Below are 23,126 nucleotides of genomic sequence, written 5' to 3'. Positions count from 1 at the left end.
AATACCTTAAATCCTTTCAAATTCCCTTTTATGAGGTTCAGAAGATTGTGATAGAAATTCTGAAGGGCTCTCTTCAAATTCTACACTATCATCTATATGTTAACACGTAAATTTTTGTTTTAATGTACAAATCGAATCATTATTTTGCTCGTTTCATTTCCCTTTATTTTTTTATGTTTGTTAATTCCGGATCCCAGTGGTCAACCTCACTTGAGGACGGATGATTTGAAATAAATCTTAGGAGTATAAGTTCATATTCATTAGGATTCGTACTGTTGTAGGAAACTTAATTTCTATTCATTTATTAGAGAATATTTATTGACATATTTTTCACTTTTAAGTTTTTTGGGGCATGAACTTCTGGGCTCTAGTAATAAAAGATGTGCAATTTATCAGAATTATAAAAGCAATTTGGATATGTATGAAAAAATGGGCAAATAAAATATTAAAAATATATTCAATGTATTTTAATTTTTAATAAAGGTCACTCTTCCTGTTAATAGATAGATAGGTGCCCTTCATTTTACTTACCGAAATCACAATAAACAAAAAGAAATCACAGATACTTTTCTCGATCTTGCAACTTATATTTGTCTCTATTAAAAAACAGAGACAAGAGGAGCATGTGTGCAACTTACGAGAAGTAAACTTGGCATACAAGGCAATTTTCTTTTGGAACTTGGAAGTTTCCTTACAAAATATTACATTCTACTTTTGTTGTTAATAAAAATGGCTTGTGTCACTCAAAACATAAGTACAACAGTTTCTTTAAGGGGAGAGGATGGTATTTTTTTTAACTTTTTTCCTATTTGGTGTAAAATATTAATTTTTTGTATGTAGAGAGCTCATAGCTGTGGCAACTTAACCAAATAAAAATATTTTGAAAAAAATTATTTGGGGGTCCAAATTTGAAAAAAATATACCCAATGCAGGATTGTACTAAAACCGATATATCTAAACCATTTTTAAAGATAGATTCAAACAGTTTTTTGCAATGTATTTGCAAAAGCATGTTCTACAAACTATCTAACAGAATTTTGATATTAGTCCCTACGTTTGTAAAATAAACAATTAAAATTTAATAACAATTTTCTGATTTCCTTTCTTGCAAACAAACGGACGTATTTTTAAAATGAAATCAATTAACAAAATTCTGTTATAGAGAAAAGTTTCCTAATAGTCTAAAGAATGTGTGTTCTAAATTTCATGCATGTATCTTTAATAGTTCAGAAATTATATCCATTTTTGTCTGGCAATGTAGCAAAGAAAATGAAGTTACTGGAAACCGATAAAAGTGGGCGTGTGATTTAAAAATCCATAGCGCAGGAAGTTTAAAAATGACGTCTCAACATCCGATAAGGGCACAAATACCCACAAAATGTTATGCAATGCATTCCACACATATCAAAGAGTATTTTAAAGAAGAAAAAAATTTTTTTTTGAAAATTTAATTTACCGGAAACAACAATAAAAGTGGGCGAATGATTTAAAAATCCATAACGCAGGAAGTTTAAAAATGACGTCTCAACATCCGATAAGGGCACAAATACCCACAAAATGTTATGCAATGCATTCCACATATATCAAAGAGTATTTTAAAGAAGAAAAAAATTTTTTTTGAAAATTTAATTTACCGGAAACAACAATAAAAGTGGGCGAATGATTTAAAAATCCATAACGCAGGAAGTTTAAAAATGGCGACTCAACATCTGATAAGGGCACAAATACCCACAAAATGTTATGCTATGCATTCCACATATATCAAAGAGTATTTTAAAGAAGAAAAAAATTTTTTTTTTGAAAATTTAATTTACCGGAAACAACAATAAAAGTGGGCGAATGATTTAAAAATCCATAACGCAGGAAGTTTAAAAATGGCGACTCAACATCTGATAAGGGCACAAATACCCACAAAATGTTATGCTATGCATTCCACATATATCAAAGAGTATTTTAAAGAAGAAAAAAATTTTTTTTTTGAAAATTTAATTTACCGGAAACAACAATAAAAGTGGGCGAATGATTTAAAAATCCATAACGCAGGAAGTTTAAAAATGGCGACTCAACATCTGATAAGGGCACAAATACCCACAAAATGTTATGCTATGCATTCCACATATATCAAAGAGTATTTTAAAGAAGAAAAAAATTTTTTTTTGAAAATTTAATTTACCGGAAACAACAATAAAAGTGGGCGAATGATTTAAAAATCCATAACGCAGGAAGTTTAAAAATGGCGACTCAACATCTGATAAGGGCACAAATACCCACAAAATGTTATGCAATGCATTCCACACATATCAAAGAGTATTTTAAAGAAGAAAAAAATTTTTTTTTGAAAATTTAATTTACCGGAAACAACAATAAAAGTGGGCGAATGATTTAAAAATCCATAACGCAGGAAGTTTAAAAATGGCGACTCAACATCTGATAAGGGCACAAATACCCACAAAATGTTATGCTATGCATTCCACATATATCAAAGAGTATTTTAAAGAAGAAAAAAATTTTTTTTTGAAAATTTAATTTACCGGAAACAACAATAAAAGTGGGCGAATGATTTAAAAATCCATAACGCAGGAAGTTTAAAAATGGCGACTCAACATCTGATAAGGGCACAAATACCCACAAAATGTTATGCAATGCATTCCACACATATCAAAGAGTATTTTAAAGAAGAAAAAAATTTTTTTTTGAAAATTTAATTTACCGGAAACAACAATAAAAGTGGGCGAATGATTTAAAAATCCATAACGCAGGAAGTTTAAAAATGGCGACTCAACATCTGATAAGGGCACAAATACCCACAAAATGTTATGCAATGCATTCCACACATATCAAAGAGTATTTTAAAGAAGAAAAAAATTTTTTTTTGAAAATTTAATTTACCGGAAACAACAATAAAAGTGGGCGAATGATTTAAAAATCCATAACGCAGGAAGTTTAAAAATGGCGACTCAACATCTGATAAGGGCACAAATACCCACAAAATGTTATGCTATGCATTCCACATATATCAAAGAGTATTTTAAAGAAGAAAAAAATTTTTTTTTTGAAAATTTAATTTACCGGAAACAACAATAAAAGTGGGCGAATGATTTAAAAATCCATAACGCAGGAAGTTTAAAAATGACGTCTCAACATCCGATAAGGGCACAAATACCCACAAAATGTTATGCAATGCATTCCACATATATCAAAGAGTATTTTAAAGAAGAAAAAAATTTTTTTTTTGAAAATTTAATTTACCGGAAACAACAATAAAAGTGGGCGAATGATTTAAAAATCCATAACGCAGGAAGTTTAAAAATGGCGACTCAACATCCGATAAGGGCACAAATACCCACAAAATGTTATGCTATGCATTCCACATATATCAAAGAGTATTTTAAAGAAGAAAAAAATTTTTTTTTTGAAAATTTAATTTACCGGAAACAACAATAAAAGTGGGCGAATGATTTAAAAATCCATAACGCAGGAAGTTTAAAAATGGCGACTCAACATCTGATAAGGGCACAAATACCCACAAAATGTTATGCTATGCATTCCACACATATCACAGAGTATTTTAAGGATTTTTTTTAATTTACTCATTTTTCACCAAAAAATACCATCCTCTCCCCTTAAACATAATTTAAGAATAACCAGTATTTTCTTTTCCATGTACACGCTTTCTAATTTGAAATACTAAAGTTTAAGACAAGAATTAAAGAAGTCAACACAAAAACCACTTCAAAAGCGAGGTACATCACATGTATTACTTCGCTTGCATCCTATTGGCTAATTTACGATACTCCTCACTCATACAAGCAATATCAGCATGCACATGCATACAATCTGCCAACGTCAACACTTAAAATGCCCCACAAAAATATTGTGCTCCATAAAAATCACATGTGCCAAATTCTTTAAAAGAAACTTCTTACTCTGTTATATATGTATATGAAAAAGAACAAAGCTATACATTTTTAATTTGGCATATTATAGTATCTAGCGAAATCGAAAAGATTTTTATGCTCGACCATGCCGAAATGTAGTAATTATACACCTGGTAGCAGCCCTTTAATGGATCTCATTAAAGTACACCTATTCATTAAAGTTCAGGTGTTCCACCAATCAGAAAGCACCATTGTAGCAATATAAAAGTGCAAGTATAGATTATTCTCGGATATGCAATCAAAAGACAAACTAGCGAAACGTCACGGAGGCTGGAAATCCAATACTGTCGCAGAAGGTTATGTTCTGTTACTATAATAATTAGCGTTAATTGTAAATAATATTCAAATAAATTCAATTTGTCATCTCGTTTTTCAATGTCTAAACCAATTTCAAGGTTATATCAAGGTTAATGTTTATTTTACTCTCTAGATTATATCAAGGTCAATGTGGACATTTGTTCCTCGGAAAAAATCAATACTTTCGCGTCTGCGCACATCTCACAATTTACGAGGTATTGCACAAGGTCAGTTCCGCTCCTCAATCAGATAAGAATAAAATGAATACTTCTGAATAATTTAAAGTTATAAATATGGTCGAGCATAAAAAGTCGTATGAAACTTGACTATAATGGTAATTAAGACGCTCGTATGAAAATTATGAAACTCGCTTGCGCTCGTTTCATAAACATACTCGCGTCTTAATTACTACCATTATAGGCTCGTTGCATAATGTACTATTTTATATGTAACATATAAAAAAAATTAATGAGGAATGATTCTTGTACAAATGATGTGTGTTAAGAGTATGACTATTTTATTTCATGCATTTTACAACAATGTAAATCATGACATACACTTTTATTTTATAAATTATGCCATACGCTGCTACACTTTAAATTCCTTTCTTCAGAAGATTTTTTTTATTACATTCTCATTCATCCACTCTTTTTTTTTCATTGGTCTGATGATAAATTCTCCCTTACAAGTGAGAACACTGAACTGCTTTTTGTGAACCTGTTAACCAAACTTTCATAACACAAACAAAAATGTAAGAGTCATATTTACTCCTATACCCCACTCCCCCACACAGATAAACTAAAAGAAATATATATATACACACACAAGAGTGTCTATCACACATAATGTTATTTTTTAACATTCAGAATCTTGGCATTAAAGTTGAACACGAATTCCAGGATTTTCATAATGAATAGTTTCTAGTGGAATAAAAATTTGAGATTTCTTTTTTTACACACTTAGTTCAAACTGATACACGTATCATTGCAGAGTATAATAACGAAAATATCTGAAATAAAATCTTAAATTTCATACATTGATGCATTTGGTCATTTGTTTACTATATTTATTGTAATTTTCAGCTACATAAATTATTTATAGATTACTATGAAACGCAACATCCATGGTATTCTGAAGATCTCTAAGTAGAAAGTGATAGTTTTGTAAACACGGACTGCGTATCTTCAGTAACCCCTCCAATTTGAAGGAATTCATTCATGTTGAAGTTCTTTGTTAATATTCCAAACTCTTTTCACCATAAACAAAGCACAAATCAATATTCACTTCTGTTAATAAAAACGAAACGGATAACCTGCGTAAGCAAAGTGAAGGTTCGTTTTATAGTGAGTCCGTTCGTCTGTAATGCAACACCTACTTTGCAAATGACAGCAGGTCTTCGTTATGCTGGCTTCCTATCTCGTGACTAAATAGGCCCAGTGCGGTACTTGAGTAAATATATCAGAATACAAACAAAATCAGTTACAAGAAAGAGAAAAAAGTTTGCTGGTTGAGCACAAAAAACAGTTCAAAGAGAACCATACAAAACACACATGAAGAGCTTCTTCCGCACTCACGTTCTGTCTCATAATTACAGAAGCACTTGCGCCCACACTGCTTTAAGCTGGCAGTTGCAGCTTCTTTCCTTTCAGAACTGTAACAAAGTCAAATATGCAAAACATTAATTATATCTTACGCAAATCTCGCTTTCAGGTAGAAGCTCCCTGTGAATCAGGCTTGAATAATTTCAAGGGAAAAATTGTTCCGGGGCCGGGTATGTGGATATAAAGGGAATAATTGACCCTGGGTCTGGTAGAGTTCCTGGGTAACTCAGGCGCTAGAGTGTTAGTGCACTCCCGGCTTCAATACCCGGCCCCGGAACAATTTGAAGTTTGAATCTACTCGGGTCTTTTAAATCTGCAATGTTCCTTTAAAATGTTAATTTCTCGAAAACTACTTATCAACAGTAATCTCACTAGAGGTTTTGATTTTATCGATAAATCTGCGAGTGGAACAAGAGCAGATTTATCTAGAGAAAATCAAAACTCGAGTGGGATATAATTGACTATTACACGATTAGAAGAAAGTATATAAAGATTAGAAGTAACGAAGTACTCCAATACAATAAAATATTAATTGACTTACGAAAATACAACTGTCTTCAAATGTATTATTGTACCATCTCAACATTACAAATATTACGCTAGATGCATGCTAGATGGCAGTAGTGTGTTATGATTAGCTGTTTTCGAACATAAAATATACTTTAATGCTCGAAGTTAGCTGTTGTCTTGCTATCAGTTGTGCCAACTATGGAATCTTCATTGAACTCTGTAGACGATTACTAGCAATGCCTTCTCGATCTAGATCACGATGGCAGTGTTACTAGTCAAGAAGGCTTTGTTGATCCAGTTTTATTTTTATTAAAACAGTTGCATTCCACTTCAATTATCCGAATCCCAGTAATCAACGTCACTTGACAGATTATTTTCAATAAATCTTAATATTAAACAATCTCTGATAAGTGACTATCCATAATATCATATAGCAGAAGCTATAACTTAACCTAAATAATATAAACAAGTGTTAGAAAAGTTTTAATTAACGAGGATGACATAAAAAATAAACATGAATAATTTTAAAAGGAATAATTATTGAATGTACAATTTTCAAATTTGAATGTTTTAGTGGTTGGTGGTTCAGTTGATGTTATATTGGACGTGGTGCGTAAAAGAAGTGGAACTCGCTGATGTAGGCCTACATGGTGTATTCCTCAACTTATTCAGGATTTCCGAATGGTGCTCTTCATTTATTTGTAAATAGGGTTTCACGGAAGATGCATAGCTATGACCAGTGATCTTTATTAATTCTTGTTCTTGAATGCCAATGCGAGTCATATTTGAAACTGCTGTGCATCGACTGTAGTGGTTTGTAATTTTCTGTTTTTGACGTCCAGACCAGTGCAGTTTGAAATGTTGGCAAACAAATGCTAGGGTAGTGATAAAAATAAACAAATGCTAGGGACGTGATAAAATTAAACAAATGCTAGGGATGCGATAAAATTGTGCGATAAGCAGCCATGATTGGTTGAAAGACGTCCTTTCGCACCGTTTTATTGGTCAAAAGTAGTGTGACGTAGTAAAAGTGTAATAGTCAGATTTAAAAAAAAAATAGCCTAATTATAAATCTAAAGAATTAGAGTAGAAAATGACGTCAAATTTAAAAAAAATTATAAAACTGACCACTTTTGATTATTGCAAGTGTCGAGTCATACCATGACACAATGAAAGGAACAGGATTATACTAGGTAGAGAATTTAGATAATGCTGATATGATTTCTCTGTTTTACTTAGCCGAGATAAATAATAATTTATGTCATGATAACAAATGTTCAACAAGATAAGACAAGGAGGAATAACGATTATAAAACAACTACATAATCTTGGCCCTTCGTGTATACAAGGAACACTTACATTGTAAACTCGTGTCAAATTTTTAAAATATTTGGTGTCCAATATTTCTAACACCAACCAAGTAGAGTAATTATCTTCTACTAAAATCCTACAAGATTCAATATAAAAATAAGTATCTATAAATGTGGCAAATTAGCATTTACTGATGTAGTGTGGCCCCATTTCTCTAGGTTAACATAATGTTTTTATCAGAGTTTCTAATCAGTTTTCTTCTACACTACTGCTTACTGTGAAATTCTGTCCTTGAAGCGTCATGACAGGAAACTAGGTAAAAAAAAAAAGCTTGTGCAACTCGCATAACGGAACTAAATTACCAAAGCAATATTGCATATTTAGTATTACTACGTCCATAAAATCTACAACACCATAGCAGGGCATTGTGTTCGCACATAAACATTCTGCATGAGAATGACAATTGCTATTTCACTTCCCGTCTCTTTCCAGCTGCAAAGCTATTGGAGACAACGACACGACAATTAGTAGAGCAACAGCGAGGTAAGAGAGAGTGAGGAATACATGCTCTACAATGGCATTGCTCACCAAGACTTCAAGAGACGTTTCTGGTCCTCTTTACTGAAAAATCATCAAATGTTCCCTTGTAAGAATCAGGGTTAGGGTCAGAACTACTTCAGTGGTGCTGAAATAAGTGAAATCTGACCTCGAAAAAAGAAATATTAACTCTGTGTGTGATACTTTCTGACAAGAAAAGTAAAGAAAAAAGTGAATAAATCTATTATAGAAAAATGTGAAACACAATACATGGCCAAATAAAGTAAGCAAAGAGAGAAATAACTGCAATATCTATGTCGCAAGAATGAGAATGGCGTGTAAAAAAAAAAGAGAAAGAGAGAGCAAAAAAATCTACAGAAAATACAGCAAAAAGACGGAAAGAAAGTTTAGACTCAACATCCACTGATCAATCAAAGATCATTCACTTATGTATGACTTGAGGCTTTCCCGGCGTTTGATGTAGAATAACTCTTCTCGGGTTCTCAGCCAGGTGAGTTGGAGATTTGCTTCCAAGCTTTCGATAGCTAGAATTCCTGAAGAAGATGGCAGAGCTAGCCGTCGAAAGCTTGGAAGCAAATCTCCAACTCACCTGGCTGAGAACCCGAGAAGAGTTATCATTCACTTAGTTTTGAAATTATGTCATGTCATAATATTTTCAGACTATCATGGGCTTTGTTGGATAAAGAAAAACTGAGGCAAACTAGAATATAATTATTAAAAAGTATCAAGTTCAAAACATTTTGATATCAATTTTGATGACGTGTGAATGTCTAGACTAGTAACGAAATAAAAAAAGTTTTATGTATACATAGACTATTATAACAATTTACGGAATTATAGCAAAAACCGAACAAATCCAAAAATTCAAATTTTGAGCATAGTACAGTTCTCTTCACTTCGTTTCAAGCGGTATCTATTAACGTAAGTTTCTACAAAAACCAGATTTGTGTCATTGAAACGAGTGTTTGAAAATATAGCGTTTCTGTAAAAAGCAGATTAGTCCAACGTCTTTCTAGTAAAAGACGGATAAGTCACAGACTTACCCGGTTCTTGTTAGAAAATATCATAAAGATGGCATTAGTGTTGTCTTTTTTTACTTCATCACCATATTAGTTGTTACATTCAGTGTTACTGGTTAAATATTTCGTTTTACAAATGAATGATCATCAAAATGAATCAGATCCAAAAAAAGAAAAAAGCAAGTCATTAGAATGAGAAGAATGTTGAGGCTTATAGTGTTGTTACAGTAAGCATTCGAAAGTTTGCCAGTATTCGTTTTACCGTTAATCCCAGAATGGGTCAAGTGACTACTGGGATATGAAAACCTGATGCCCTGGTCAGTCTGATAACAGTGCTCCAATGTTAATTAACTCACCTTTCGTAATGTAAAGATAGAAGAAATCACAGTAGAGAACAGTCTGTACGACTCCAGCTACGATGGCGATGAGGTCATAATGATTCTCAATGTAATAGCGATAGATCCAGTTGAGGAGGTACAGGGCACGGTATGAGCCGAGAGCAAACAAGTAATGCGACGTGATGCTTTCTGCTTCACCCGTCTTCGACACCAGAAACAGCTGTGGCAGGATGGCCACTGACTCCAGGTAGATACTAAAGGTCCACAACACCTGTCATCACAACCAAACATTTTTATAACAAATTTGGCAGTAATATCACATTATCCTAGTTAGATTTCTTCCAACTCTTTAAAAGTTCAATGTTTTTTTTTATTGGGTTATTTTACGACGCTGTATCAACATCTAGGTTATTTAGCATCTGAATGAAATGAAGGTGATAATGCCGGTGAAATGAGTCCCGGGTCCAGCACCGATAGTTACCCAGCATTTGCTCATATTGGGTTGAGGGAAAACCCCAGAAAAAACCTCAACCAGGTAACTTGCCCCGACCGGAATTCGAACCCGGCCACCTGGTTTCGTGGCCAGATGCACTGACCGTTACTCCACAGGAAGTTCAATGTTAGCAAAAGGAAAATATTTTTTATTATCATTAATACATCTGTTCTTGATGGACTAAATTAAAATGTTATACATAGTGATCCATCAGCTGTGAAACATTCGACTTGAAATTAATAAACTCGAAATATTTCGCTTTTCCCTGCTGTTATCATTCCTCTATTTACATGTTATTACTTTGATGTCACTAAGTAATTTCTTGTAGTTTTAAAAATGGGTATTAAGACTACAAAGAAATTGGATTATCATGTTCCAAAATTTTACTTTACTTACTGGCTTTTAAGGAACCCGGAGGTTCATTGCTGCCCTCACATAAGCCCACCATTGGTCCCTATCCTCAGCAAGATTAATCCATTCTCTATCATCATATCCCACCTCCCTCAAATCCATTTTAATATTATCTTCCCAACTATGTCTTGGCCTCCCTGAAGGTTTTTTCCCTCCGGCCTCCCAACTAACACTCTATATGCATTTCTGGATTCGCCCATACGTGCTACATACCCTCCCATCTCAAACGTCTGGATTTAATGTTCCTAATTATGTCAGGTGAAGAATACAATGCGTGCATTCTGTGTTGTGTAACTTTCTCCATTCCCCTGTAACTTCATCCCTCTTAGCCCCAAATATTTTCCTAAGCACCTTATTCTCAAATTCCCTTAACCTATGCTCCTCTCTCAAAGTGAGAGTCCAAGTTTCACAACCATAAAAAACAACCGGTAATATAACTGTTTTATAAATTCTTTCACATTTTTCGACAGCAGACTGGATGGTAAAAGCTTCACAACCGAATAATAACAGGCATTTCCCATATTTATTCTGCGTTTAATTTCCTCCCAAGTATCATTTATATTTGTTACTGTTGCTCCAAGATATTTGAACTTCCCCACCTCTTCAAAAGATAAATTTCCAATTTTTATATTTCCATTTCGAACACTATTCTCATCACGAGACATAATCATATACTTAGTCTTTTCGGGATTTACTTCCAACCCTATCTCTTTACTTGCTTTCAGTGAAATTCCCGAAAATTTTACTTTTAGTTTCAAAATTATATAGGCTATTATTTAGGTTCTATGGTTTGCAACCCTCAGAAACATCTTCAGAAAAAAAAAACTTGAAATCTTCATGTATTTTAAACAAATGAAAAGTACATAGGAAAAATAATCAAAGTCACAATTCTCTTAAGGGTGGTGCCATCATCTAATTCAGTATATTACTGCAGATTTTAATATTTTTCACCGATTAACTTTTCAACTTCTTTACTGTGTTAATTTTTAAGTACCTGGCTGACTAATAGTTTCGAAGTGTTGTTTTACATTGTCCAAAGCCTAGTGAAGATGCCGCGCTATCTTCTGGTTTCCTGTTGTGGTGGGGTGTGTTTAGAAATTGAGATGAGTGTTCAGTATGTGCTGAGGATATGTTTTTGTATGTTTTTAAATGTGTAATGTTCTAGTCATAATAAATTAGAGAGCATTACAAACTGAACTTCACTTATAACTGTGAAATGAATTTATAACAATATATCACTGCAGGTGTGGATATTCCATGATTTCATAATACAGTGAAACTTCCCTTAACGGACACTTCCCAATAGCGGACATTTTAAAATTCCCGTGCAAAATAACATTGGCCCTTATGATAAAATTCTTCCAAATAGCGGACATTCTCAATAACGGAGGCAGACACTGAAATGTATCTCCAACAACAATTAGAACTTCAAAATAACGGACAGAGTGAAAGAAAAAGACGGTTGTAAATTAAACGGAATTCTTTGCAACAATCATTATCGTGCATTTGAACGTTCTTGTACTTTATTGAAGGTAAGCAGCACAGTTGTTAGTTGTGATACTGTACGTGAGCAGTCCGTACTTTCTTAGTTTGTCAAGTTGAGTGTTTGGAAGTACAGTCACATTAAAAATAATAATAATAATAATAATAATAATAATAATAATAATAATTTATTTTAGCTGGCAGAGTTAAGGCCGTAAGGCCTTCTCTTCCACTCAACCAGCAAAAAGTGTATATACATATGCATGAACTTACAAAGAATTCAACATTTTGATTTAGATGAGAGTTACATGTATACAAGAGTTATTTACGAATTAAACAACAAAATACTATGAACTATTAATTAAACACTGAAATAAATTGTGTAGCAGAATTAAGCTGAAATACATAGAATGTTAATATATTTCAAATAATATTAGATAATAGAAAGAGATTATTATGAGACAATTTTGAAAATGCAGCACAATCAGGATGATGTCTAAAGAAAAAAAGCAACATTGTAGGCAGTAATATTTTAAATCAGTATGATTGGAGTGAAATGCTAATAAGGTTATCTTTTAAGCTGTTCTTAAAGGTGTTTGTTGTCTTGCAGCCCCTAATACTTTGTGACAAGGAATTCCATTGACGCGAGGTGGATATTGTAAAAGATGAGGAATAACAAGATGTTCTATGAAGAGGTATATTTAGCGTGCCACAGATAAGTGATCTGGTATTTACGTCGTGGTTAGAGTATAGATAAGAGAAACGAGACGAAAGGTAATTTGGTGTTGAGGTGTGCAGAATTCGAAAGAGTAAAGACAAAGAGTGTAAAAAAAGTCACAAAAAAGTAAACGATTGTCACTGAGAGAGAAAGTGGATATTGTAAAGCATAGTGAGAAGGAGAAATTAAGTGTTTGTGAGCTGGCCACAAAGTTTAATGTGGGAAAAACTCAGGTTAATGAAATTTTGAAAAACAACAATGTTATTTTAAAATCATACACTGAGAATGCAATTCTAGATTTCTTTGTGTAAGGTGAAGTGGTACAGTGACTGATGTTTATTTCATTTACAAAACATTTACTGGTACGATTTCTCTCTGGATGAATACTGTAAACAATCTCACTGTCTACTGTACTGTACTGTAAAATATAGTGTTGAATATGTATGAGAAATGTTAATGCACTGTATACATACTAACGATTTCCTAAATAGCGGACACTTCTCAATAACGGACATTTAATTTTTCTCCAGCAGTGTCCGCTATTGGGAAGTTTCACTGTACTTCTCGTTGACTATTATGTAGCTCTACCACAACTGTTATTGTTCAACCTTGAACAAACTTGTGTACAAATCATTTACCAGTATGTCAAGCACATGTATGTTTCTTTCATCCAATCACGTGACGTATTTATACAGATGAGTTCACCACATTTGTGTTTACATTATGCACAAATGCATGTCAAATATATATATATTTTTTTTATCCAATGCCACCAGGTTGTCTTTTCGACATTTCTGGTCTTCTCTCCCGGCTGTGGCTTAGTTGTAACCCACTTCTGAGGTTGGGGCACCTGGAAGGCGGAGTTACATTACCCCGATGATGTGATAGGATGATTATGATAATGTGGTGCCAGGAGAGGTCTTAAATCTAAACTTAACCTAAATTCCAGACCATGGACGAACACACCCCTTTAAGGAAAAATTCCTGTGCTCTAACCGGGAATCGAACCCGGGACCTCATGAACTATAGCCAGAAGCTCTGACCACTAGACCATGAGGCTGGTCAAATATACACCGTATTATATCTAAGGCATTTTTATTAATTCTAATTTATTTTAATATAAAAAAGGCTCTCACAATAAAGAGTTAATAACCGTCTAAAATCTTACCTCCAAGACTGTGAACTCGTGGTTGATGAGAAGAGCAAGTGCCACAGCTGGAATGATCAGAAACTCAATCCTGCAAGTGATACAACATACATTACATGTTGGCTCTCCTTCCTAGTTATGAATTAAATAGTGAAAATGTATATCATCTCAGAAGTTGCACTGTCAGATCCTAAACATACAGCAATATGACTGTGCTGTGTACCCAGTTACATTTATGCAGTGCCCACTCATCCAATGTAATTATAATACTCAAGCACATACAGGGTGTTAAAAAATAACGTTTACAACGTTTCAGGGATGATAGAGAAGGTAAAAACAAACATCATTTTTAAGTGACAAAATTTTAGCAGATGCGCCGTTTTGCCACTAGATGGCCTGAAAGGTAAATGGCTTGACATCCGTCACAACACACACTGGTTAGTTCTGTTTGTACTGCTGTGTCTGCAACAAGTTAAAAGGGTCATCACGGTGTCAACAAAGACTTGCTATGACACGTAAGTACAGTTGCGTTCTACTAGGGCTTATGTTTTTCTATGCGAAGTCCTACCGGTACCGTGGCCACCTCGATCACCGGACTTAACCCCACTGGAATTTTTTTTTTTGTGGGGAGACATGAAACGTCTTGTGTATGAGACACTGATCGATATGGCGGAAGACTTAGTTGCTCTCGTTGTTGAAGCTGCACATGTTATTAGAGACAATGTTGGCCTTTTTGAGCGTTGCAGACACTCCATAGTACGAAGGTACCAGTTGTGCAATGCCTTCAATGGACGGCAGTTTGAACACCATCTCTAAAACGACAATTGGTCTCGTTCCTTATGGATTATACTAACACTTACGTACACAATAAATGGCGCATCTGCCAAAGTTTTGTCACTTACAAAATATGTTTGTTTTTACCTCCTCTATCATCCCTGAAGCGTTGTAAACGTTATTTTTAACACCCTGTATACGAGAGTTATTTCTAGACAAAGATATGCTTCCACTAGTCTTCTTCACTGTGATTCAAGGCTCTGCAGACTTGGATGGGTTTCCTATCCATGACAAGAGTTTTTATTTCCATGAACACAATACTTCATGTAATGAATTAACAAATAATTATTGTAATTGCCCACATCTAATAACACGTTTTACACAAGTGAAATATTTTGGAATTATTATTATTATTATTATTATTATTATTATTATTATTATTATTATTACAGATCTGCATTTACGTTGGGATAAACAAACTGATTTCATGTGTACAAGTATAAGAAAGACAATTTATAAATTCATAATACTTGGAAATTTTGTGACTAAGGAGACATTGAGAATATTATTTTTAGTTTTAGTAAAATCATTAATTTTATTACACAGAAGATTAATAAAAATTTGTCTCACCAAAAATATGGATTACTCAGCAAATTTAATTTATACAGATTTTAAAGTATTAACTATTGAAGAAATTTATAAATATAGTTTACTAACTTATTACCACAGAAATCAAATAAGAGAGAGAGAAATAAATCGTCCGCTCTTAATTAAGGATGACCATGAGGATCCGGAAATTAACAGCAAATAAAAATATAATTAATTAAATATGAGTATTGTTATAAAAATAAAATGTAACCACTGATTATTAATTATAAAATAAAACCTTAGAAGTTGACTTTAAAATTATACTTATAAATAAATAAAAGATTTTGTTTAAAATTAGCATATCCTTAATTAAGGCCTTCTGAGTGGTATAAATGAAATTGTATAATCTGCAGGGAATCTTTAAGAATTTGCGAGATGATTTTTTTTAAATTTCAAAAGATGATATTGATAATTGTTTTAAAAAATTATATGTAAATTTTGGTAAAGAACTCCGAGCACCAAAAAATAAACCTGTCACTGACCAATTGAAGACAGGGATGTTATACTTAGCACTAAAGCAGGGAATACAAGGTTCATAAATGGCTCTCTTTCCATGATGAACCTGATGAATATCATACTCGAAGACAAAAGTCTATTTTCCCATTGATTGAGTCTAAATGTCATACAAGTTCAATACTTAAACATGGTGTTAGTTTCGGCCCAAAACTTTATAATAAAATTACAAATCATTTTCCAAATTTAAAATATTTTAAAATTGAACCTTTTAAAAAAGAAATTTATAAAATTAACTTATTCATAATACATAATATTAACAAATGTGTGTTCTTTTTCACCTTTTTATTTCTGTCCACTATATTCATGTTTCTGTTGAATGTCAGTGGCTTCTGTCAAATTGTCAATTTATATTAAATATATTTTTTCTCTCTTTTTTCTCTTGTGTGTTAGTTACCAGTCTGAATTAAGTTAATTAGCCTAGTGCATTTAATAAACTGCCTTTGTAAATTTTATGTTATAAAGGATGTGGCAAAACATCCTCCCTAATTTAAAGTTTAAATAAAAGACAGATAGATCAAAATAAGGAAACTTTATTAATATGAATGGTATCTTAACAGTGAGAAGTTTTCATTTTTTGAATAACGTATCTCTCAAGTAGTGTCCTTCACTATCAATGCATTATTGAATGTGACTTCGGAAATTCTGAATCACTGTAACTAGCATTTCGTGAGGAATAAGACCAATTTCTTCCTGTATTGCATTTCTTAGGTCTGGCAAAGTCCTCGGCCGATGTTTGAACACCTCAGCCTTAAGATGCTCCCATAGAAAAAAATCGCAGGGTGCAAGGTCTTGTGATCGTGCTGGCCAGGGGACGTCGCCACATGAAGAAATTAAGCGTCCGGGAAACATCTGAGCAGCAACAACGGAATTACCACTTACCAGAAACGATACCACAGTGTAAGCACGTTCTTCACCCGTCCACGGCATAGTGGGAATTCGTTACAGATTATAATTTGCACTAATTGAATGTTAATTCTGTGTATTCATGTCCTATTCAATTCTTGTTGTTTTGCGCATGTCATTTGATATCGCTATGGCAACGCATGTAAACCTAAATTTCCCACTGTTTAGATACAATTCATATTAATACAGTTTCCTTATTTTGATCCATCTGTTCTTTATTTAAACTTTAAATTAGGGAGGATGTTTTGCCGCACCCTTTATTATTGGCTAAGACCGTACACGAGTCTGGCTCTTACGGTAGTGGCTAGAAATACTTTTTGTTGTATATTTTTTAATTGCACTCACTTTGCTTACTAGTTAAATAAAATAGTTTGCTGCACAAAGGGAGAAAAAAAAACATGAAAATTCCGCGTTGTGTTATAATTTACCCAGTTTTTGTCCAAAATGTCTGATCATGAAGATATTAAAAAATTTTATATTTTTGCTTTTAGCTACAACAGGTTAAGGGCAGACTGGTTGCCAAGCAATTGTGTCTAAACTAACCTACAACATCTTACCTCTAAGTTCTGATACTGTATCATATTGGGTCAGAGAACATTTCAGATTACCGTTTTATTAGATGTTAATTGCTTCTTGAGTTCTAAAAACGTTGTTGTTGTTTTCTAATGCCAGGCGTTTGAAAATAAAATAATTTGACCTCTTGCACTCCAATATTTTTCAAAGATATTATCATGGTCAGCCACTGAAGCACAGATTTTGAGGTGTTCCGAATCCATTTCTTGGTTTGAGTTGCACAATGGGCAGTTAGGGGACTGATATATTCCAATTCTATGCAGATGTTTGGCCAAACAATCATGCTCTGTTGCCAATCTAAATGCAGCTACAGACGATTTTCGTGGTAAATCGGGAATTAACTGTGGATTATGATACAGAGAGTTCCATTTTTTCCCTTGAGATTGTGTTAGCAAATTTTGTTTGTTGTCATAGTAAAACGTGTCAGACTTCTAAGTCGAGATACAGTAACAACTTTTAATAATTTTAAAACTTGTCTTACTTATTGAGTATAACCATTTACTAAAAACACTGATCATATCTGCAAAGGCTACGACCTACTTCCTACCATGCCCACTCTCTCTCTCTCGTTGTTATCGCGTGTACAATACCTAATGGAGGTCAAGTTTCAGTTCACATCGTCATAACCTCTTGCATACTATTAGATTGTAATCACCCTCCACTCATTGAACATTGACTGACCTTTGCTCTGCAAGTGATAATGAGTAATTAATCAATTTACTTATTTCTCAACTGTCGTAACTAATTAGTCCGTCGGTTATTTACAAGTGGGAGTAATTCTCTCTTTACATATTACTATACATTCATAGTAATAAATATTTATTTATGTTATCTTCTAGACCTTTTCGCTACCCTAGTAGTGTTTAATTCAGTGCCCTCAAAGATAGGACGATAAACGAGGGCAATGACTGGTAAATTTTGCAGAGAAACTGACAGTAAATTTCTGCCTAGAGCCCTTTCATTCAGGGACTGTATTGTCTTGTGTGTCATGAATATAGGATTCAGTACTCCCAACTTTACTTTTCTTCCAACGTATTTTACTGCTCTTAAAAATACCATACACTGCCCACAGCCTGGTTTGAACCACCAAACCTCAAATCTAATGACAAGCATGATAGACTTCTAACATAGGACAACTAACCGAACTGTATGAGAATATCTTAAAACCCTTTTCATGCCTATGCTTTTTTACATTGTGTTCAACACGAAGGTCGACCTGGTTGGCAAGTTGGTACAGCGCTGGCCTTCTATGCCCAAGGTTGCGGGTTCGATCCCGGGTCAGGTCGATGGCATTTAAGTGTGCTTAAATGTGACAGGCTCATGTCAGTAGATTTACTGGCATGTAAAAGAACTCCTGCGGGACAAAATTCCGGCACACCGGCGACGCTGATATAACCTCTGCAGTTGCGAGCGTCGTTAAATAAAACATAACATTTCAACACGAATTAAATCAATGGAAAACATTGTTGAAAAGTTTGAATAAATGATATTTATGTACGGTTTTCTTTTGTTTAAAAATGACATTTTCAATAATAATTATGTAAACCTAAACAAATTTCAAGATAAAATTACTAACATTGTTTGAATAATAATGCAGAAAACTTAAAAAGTTGTTGCAAAAATTAGACTAGGGCCTATTATTTATTTACTGAAAAAACGTCAGGCTAATAACATTTTAGTATACCACAAGATCTTAAAAAAAAAAAAAATCTAAATTTTTTAATATAGGCCTATTATTGTTTTTTTGAAAGATGGGACATGACAGTTAAGCAGCCGAGCTTGGAACTACAGTGCCATGTTGCCAATATGGGCTACCACACTGCCAGCTGATGGAAGGTAGCAATTGTCGTTAAGATGGCTGACGTTAAAACATTCATTGACAATTGATGCGAAGGTAAGAAAACAATACAAAAATCGACAGAGAATCAAAGACGAAATGTACCAATGCTAACATTGTGTGCACAATAAATGTCGCCAAGAGAGCTATTAAGCACTCGCCACATGCGAACTGTAAGTTTGGCAACTCAACCGTTGTTACTATAGCAACAGCCCTACCACGCTATGTGACATTCAGTTGTTTTTCTGATCACAACGCTCCTGTCATGTCCCATCTTTAAAAAAAACAAGTATAGTAAAAAGTATGAATCTGGACAAATAACAGCAAATTTCTAATAAAACTGAACAATTTAACCAAGCCCATAAATTATTAATTAAACAAACTAATGAAATTAAATAAGCGATACCACAAAAATAATGGTACAGGCCTATACTGGATGTAACTGGATTCTGATAGACTCCAAATATATTTTACAGTTATGCTACCATTTACGTGACACTTAGGGAAGTGTTTAAGTGATATAAAATACGCAAACATTTGCAAGTGTTATTTAAATACCATTTCCGGTTTTATCCCGACTTATTTCAAATGGAACATTCTGTATATTAGTACATATTTTCGCTTCTCTCTAAATTCTGAATCCAAAGATGTATAACATGTCCAGATTTGAAGTGATAGTATTTTAATTCAACAAATGGCAATACTCGTTGCTATGGAATAACATTAAAACAAAACCTACATAGATTTTGAATATGAATTTATTGATACTTAAGTTTTTTTACTAACAATGAAAACATTTCAACACAGTAATTCTGATAGCCCAAAACTTCATGTGTGTTGCATCAGGGGATGTTGTGTCAATATAGTGAAACTTCAGGATTGAATTTGGTAGTAATGCACTACATAGAAACTGTATTGAGCACTAGTGGAAAATATAGTTGTAACTATATCTAGCAGGTGTCTCTAGAAATGCATATCACAGTACCGCTAATATCTGGAAAAATAAATATATACGAGTTTTCGTAAGGTCGAGGATGAGTGACAGGTTAGGTTAGGTTTTTCAAGGTTCTAGTATGCCTTTCATATGGCTTTTTGGCAGATATGTAAATAGCGAGTTTTCAGTGACAGGTTGGGTTTGGTTTGTTCAGGCTTTTGGTATGCCTTGCATATACGCTTTTTGGTAAACAGGTACACTGATAGATTTACCCTGAACCAAAGAAAAGAGTACTTTACCAAGTAGTGCAACATCATGGTTTTACCACTGGGTTCACTGCATGTGAAATTGTCAGAGAAAATCATTGGTGGGGCATTTAAAGAAATGGAGGTCCCTGGGGGGGGGGGGGGGGTAGGCTTATAGCTTCGTCACATCTTGTCTTTAGAGTGATGTGCTGCAATTTTGGGTTATTTTCAATGATTTAAGAATGTTTCTTTCTTCTGTATGGGTGCAAAGTGAAACTCCTAGTTTCACCAAGGATTTAAACAGAAATGAAAGAATGACATATATGAACCACCGGCGTAGCTCGGTCGGTTAAGGCACTTGCCTGCCGATCCGGAGTTGCACTCGGGCGCGGGTTCGATTCCCGCTTGGGCTGATTACCTGGTTGGGTTTTTTCCGAGGTTTTCCCCTACCGTAAGGCAAATGTCAGGTAATCTATGGCGAATCATCGGCCTTATCTCGCTATCACCAATTCCATCGACGCTAAATAACCTCGTAGTTGATACAGCGTCGTTAAATAATCAAGTAAAAAAAAATGATATATATTTACGATGAATATTAAGTCACTAAGCACTAACTTAAGCACTAACTAACCTACACTAAACCAACCTAACCTCTAATTACATAGCTGTATGAATAGCAACATGCAATAGTAAACATACCAATAACTAAATGGCCACAAATATCATGTTCGTTCGATTTGTTCATATTAGGTGGCATGTTCTAGCAGTTGACGGCTAAAGATGTGGCAAAAAAACTAAAAAACGAAATTAAAAGCGAGTTTAACTTTAGGCTATACATTCCGGGAATTCAGTAGGTGGAGTAGTCCGTAGTTTTCATTTGGTTGATTAATTCTCACTAAATGGACTGGGTGTTTGATTCTTTGACCAGAAATTTTGGCGGGAAACGTCTATATTCAAGATGCAAAGGAGAAAAACTTTTAATGTTCTGACATAAAAACTTTACTCTGACATCACTCGTGGTGTGGTGGTACCTACCATGGAAACAAGTGTAGGCCTAAGTGGTTTTCTATGTGGTTCGTCTCCATTCTCTATGTAATTAATGTGGCTCATATCGAATAAAATACACTATAATGAAGAGTACACATCTAATTACTTTATTTCGAGTATACAGACATTTCACGCAATAATTCACTTTTCCTTAAATCCCCTGTCAAATTTCGTTACTATCTCGAAAGTTCTGTTTCCCTTATCAATTTCATTTCAGATCTCCACTGCTTCACTATCACAGTATGCATATGATCAAACCATCGTCTCGGAATAGCTTTTGTGTTTTTTTTTTTTTTAATGCAAGAGACATACTTGCTTTACTAACTTCCTATAAGAATTCAAAATATAAAATATTCGTAGCCTTCGATTTCGACTATTATTATATACGTATATAAACCAAATATCGGCTCGGTAGCTCAGATGGTAGAGCAACTGGCTGTGAAGTGGAAGGTCCCTGGTTCAAACCCAGGTGAGAGCAGAAATTTTATAGTTGCCAAAACGTTCAAAACGACCCTGTCCAATTAGGGGTTAACTAAATTAAGTAAGCCTATCGGGCCGTTCCCACGGTTAAATGTACCATTACGTCATGTTTCACGATTAGTGTACACGTAAGATGCATATTTTGTTTATTTGAGGCACATGCCACTCGAAATACCGGCAGTAAGACATCAGATTCTAGCATGTATTAGTTTGAGTAGCATTCTTACCTTCTGACAAACAAATATGACTATAAAGGAGGTATAAGATTAGAAGAATTCGAGTGGCAAAGTTTTCTTACCGGAATGTGTCGTGATTCTGATCGTAAGTTGCCTTGAATTTGATGTACATCAAGTAGAGGGTCGCGTATGATGCTCCAATGAATATGACTTTCATAATCGTGTTGTAAGCCGACACGAATGAAGTAAGAAGATCCAGGTATCGTGTTGTATATACCACTGCAAATAGTATTTGCGATTTTCCTGATATACCTGAGAACAAATTAATTTTAAAGCAAAATAATAAGTTACATGGGCATCGTGGAATGTGTAGCATGTTATTTACACGCAATTACACCGAATATTAAAGTGCATACGTCTGTAAGTTATAATTCAAACAGTGTCAGTGACCTTACAGCGTAGGAAATAAATAAGTATTTACACATTTAGTAATGAGTTAGCGTAATATATCATGGAACAAAATTGATGTACATAACATAAACATATTCTCATTCAGCTATCAACATCATAAGTATATATTTTAAATGGGGTGTAACGAATACAGTAGGCTAGCTGAAGTATCACTCATGCTCTGCCGGCTGCAGAATATCGAACTCTTACGCTGTATAAACATCAATGTGTAATTACCTGCACATGATCGTGTTTTCCATATTTTCAGTAATAGAACTACGATAGCCAAGAGATGGGATAAATCCCCAAGAAGCCGAAATATATTCATTTCAAAAGTAAATTATTTGCGTACACAACACCCTCAAATGTGACGTGGCTTTGTCCGCAGATGGCAGCACGTCGGATATCTACAACTTATCGGAAGATAAAATTGTGAAGGCCATGGAAATGATTAATCCTGTGTCCACAAGATGTCATACTCATAACACTTTGTCATGGCCAACACTGATGTTAGAATTTCGAAGACAAACCGTTGTCATGTGTCGTAATCTGAGAGGATAGAAAGACCTCACAGGTCATAATAGTACTCTTCGAATGTATACCACTGCGCAAGTCATGTTACAAATTTAAACAGTTGCCTTTTCAGGGTGTAAAGGCGGTCGGAGCGTGGTGTCGTCCACACCATCTTATTCATTTGTTGAGCCCAAGGAAGCGTCTCGC

At 34.1% G+C, this 23,126-nt stretch overlaps 1 protein-coding gene across 1 annotated transcript; it reads right to left on the bottom strand.

Annotated features, from left to right (window-relative positions):
* Nucleotides 1-5,375: 5,375 nt before the first annotated feature.
* On the bottom strand, nucleotides 5,376-22,810 carry LOC138706673 (ER lumen protein-retaining receptor). Its single transcript, XM_069836231.1, has 5 exons — nucleotides 22,644-22,810; nucleotides 22,079-22,268; nucleotides 13,845-13,914; nucleotides 9,591-9,843; nucleotides 5,376-5,886 (listed from the first exon to the last, which is right to left on the bottom strand). Exons 1-5 carry the CDS (start codon nucleotides 22,732-22,734, stop codon nucleotides 5,852-5,854), a joined length of 639 nt encoding a protein of 212 aa, XP_069692332.1. The 5' UTR covers nucleotides 22,735-22,810; the 3' UTR covers nucleotides 5,376-5,851.
* Nucleotides 22,811-23,126: the final 316 nt, after the last annotated feature.

The sequence above is a fragment of the Periplaneta americana genome, chromosome 9 (assembly GCF_040183065.1).
Source record: "Periplaneta americana isolate PAMFEO1 chromosome 9, P.americana_PAMFEO1_priV1, whole genome shotgun sequence".
Taxonomy (NCBI): domain Eukaryota; kingdom Metazoa; phylum Arthropoda; class Insecta; order Blattodea; family Blattidae; genus Periplaneta; species Periplaneta americana.
This window is presented reverse-complemented; position numbering and strand designations above follow the sequence as displayed.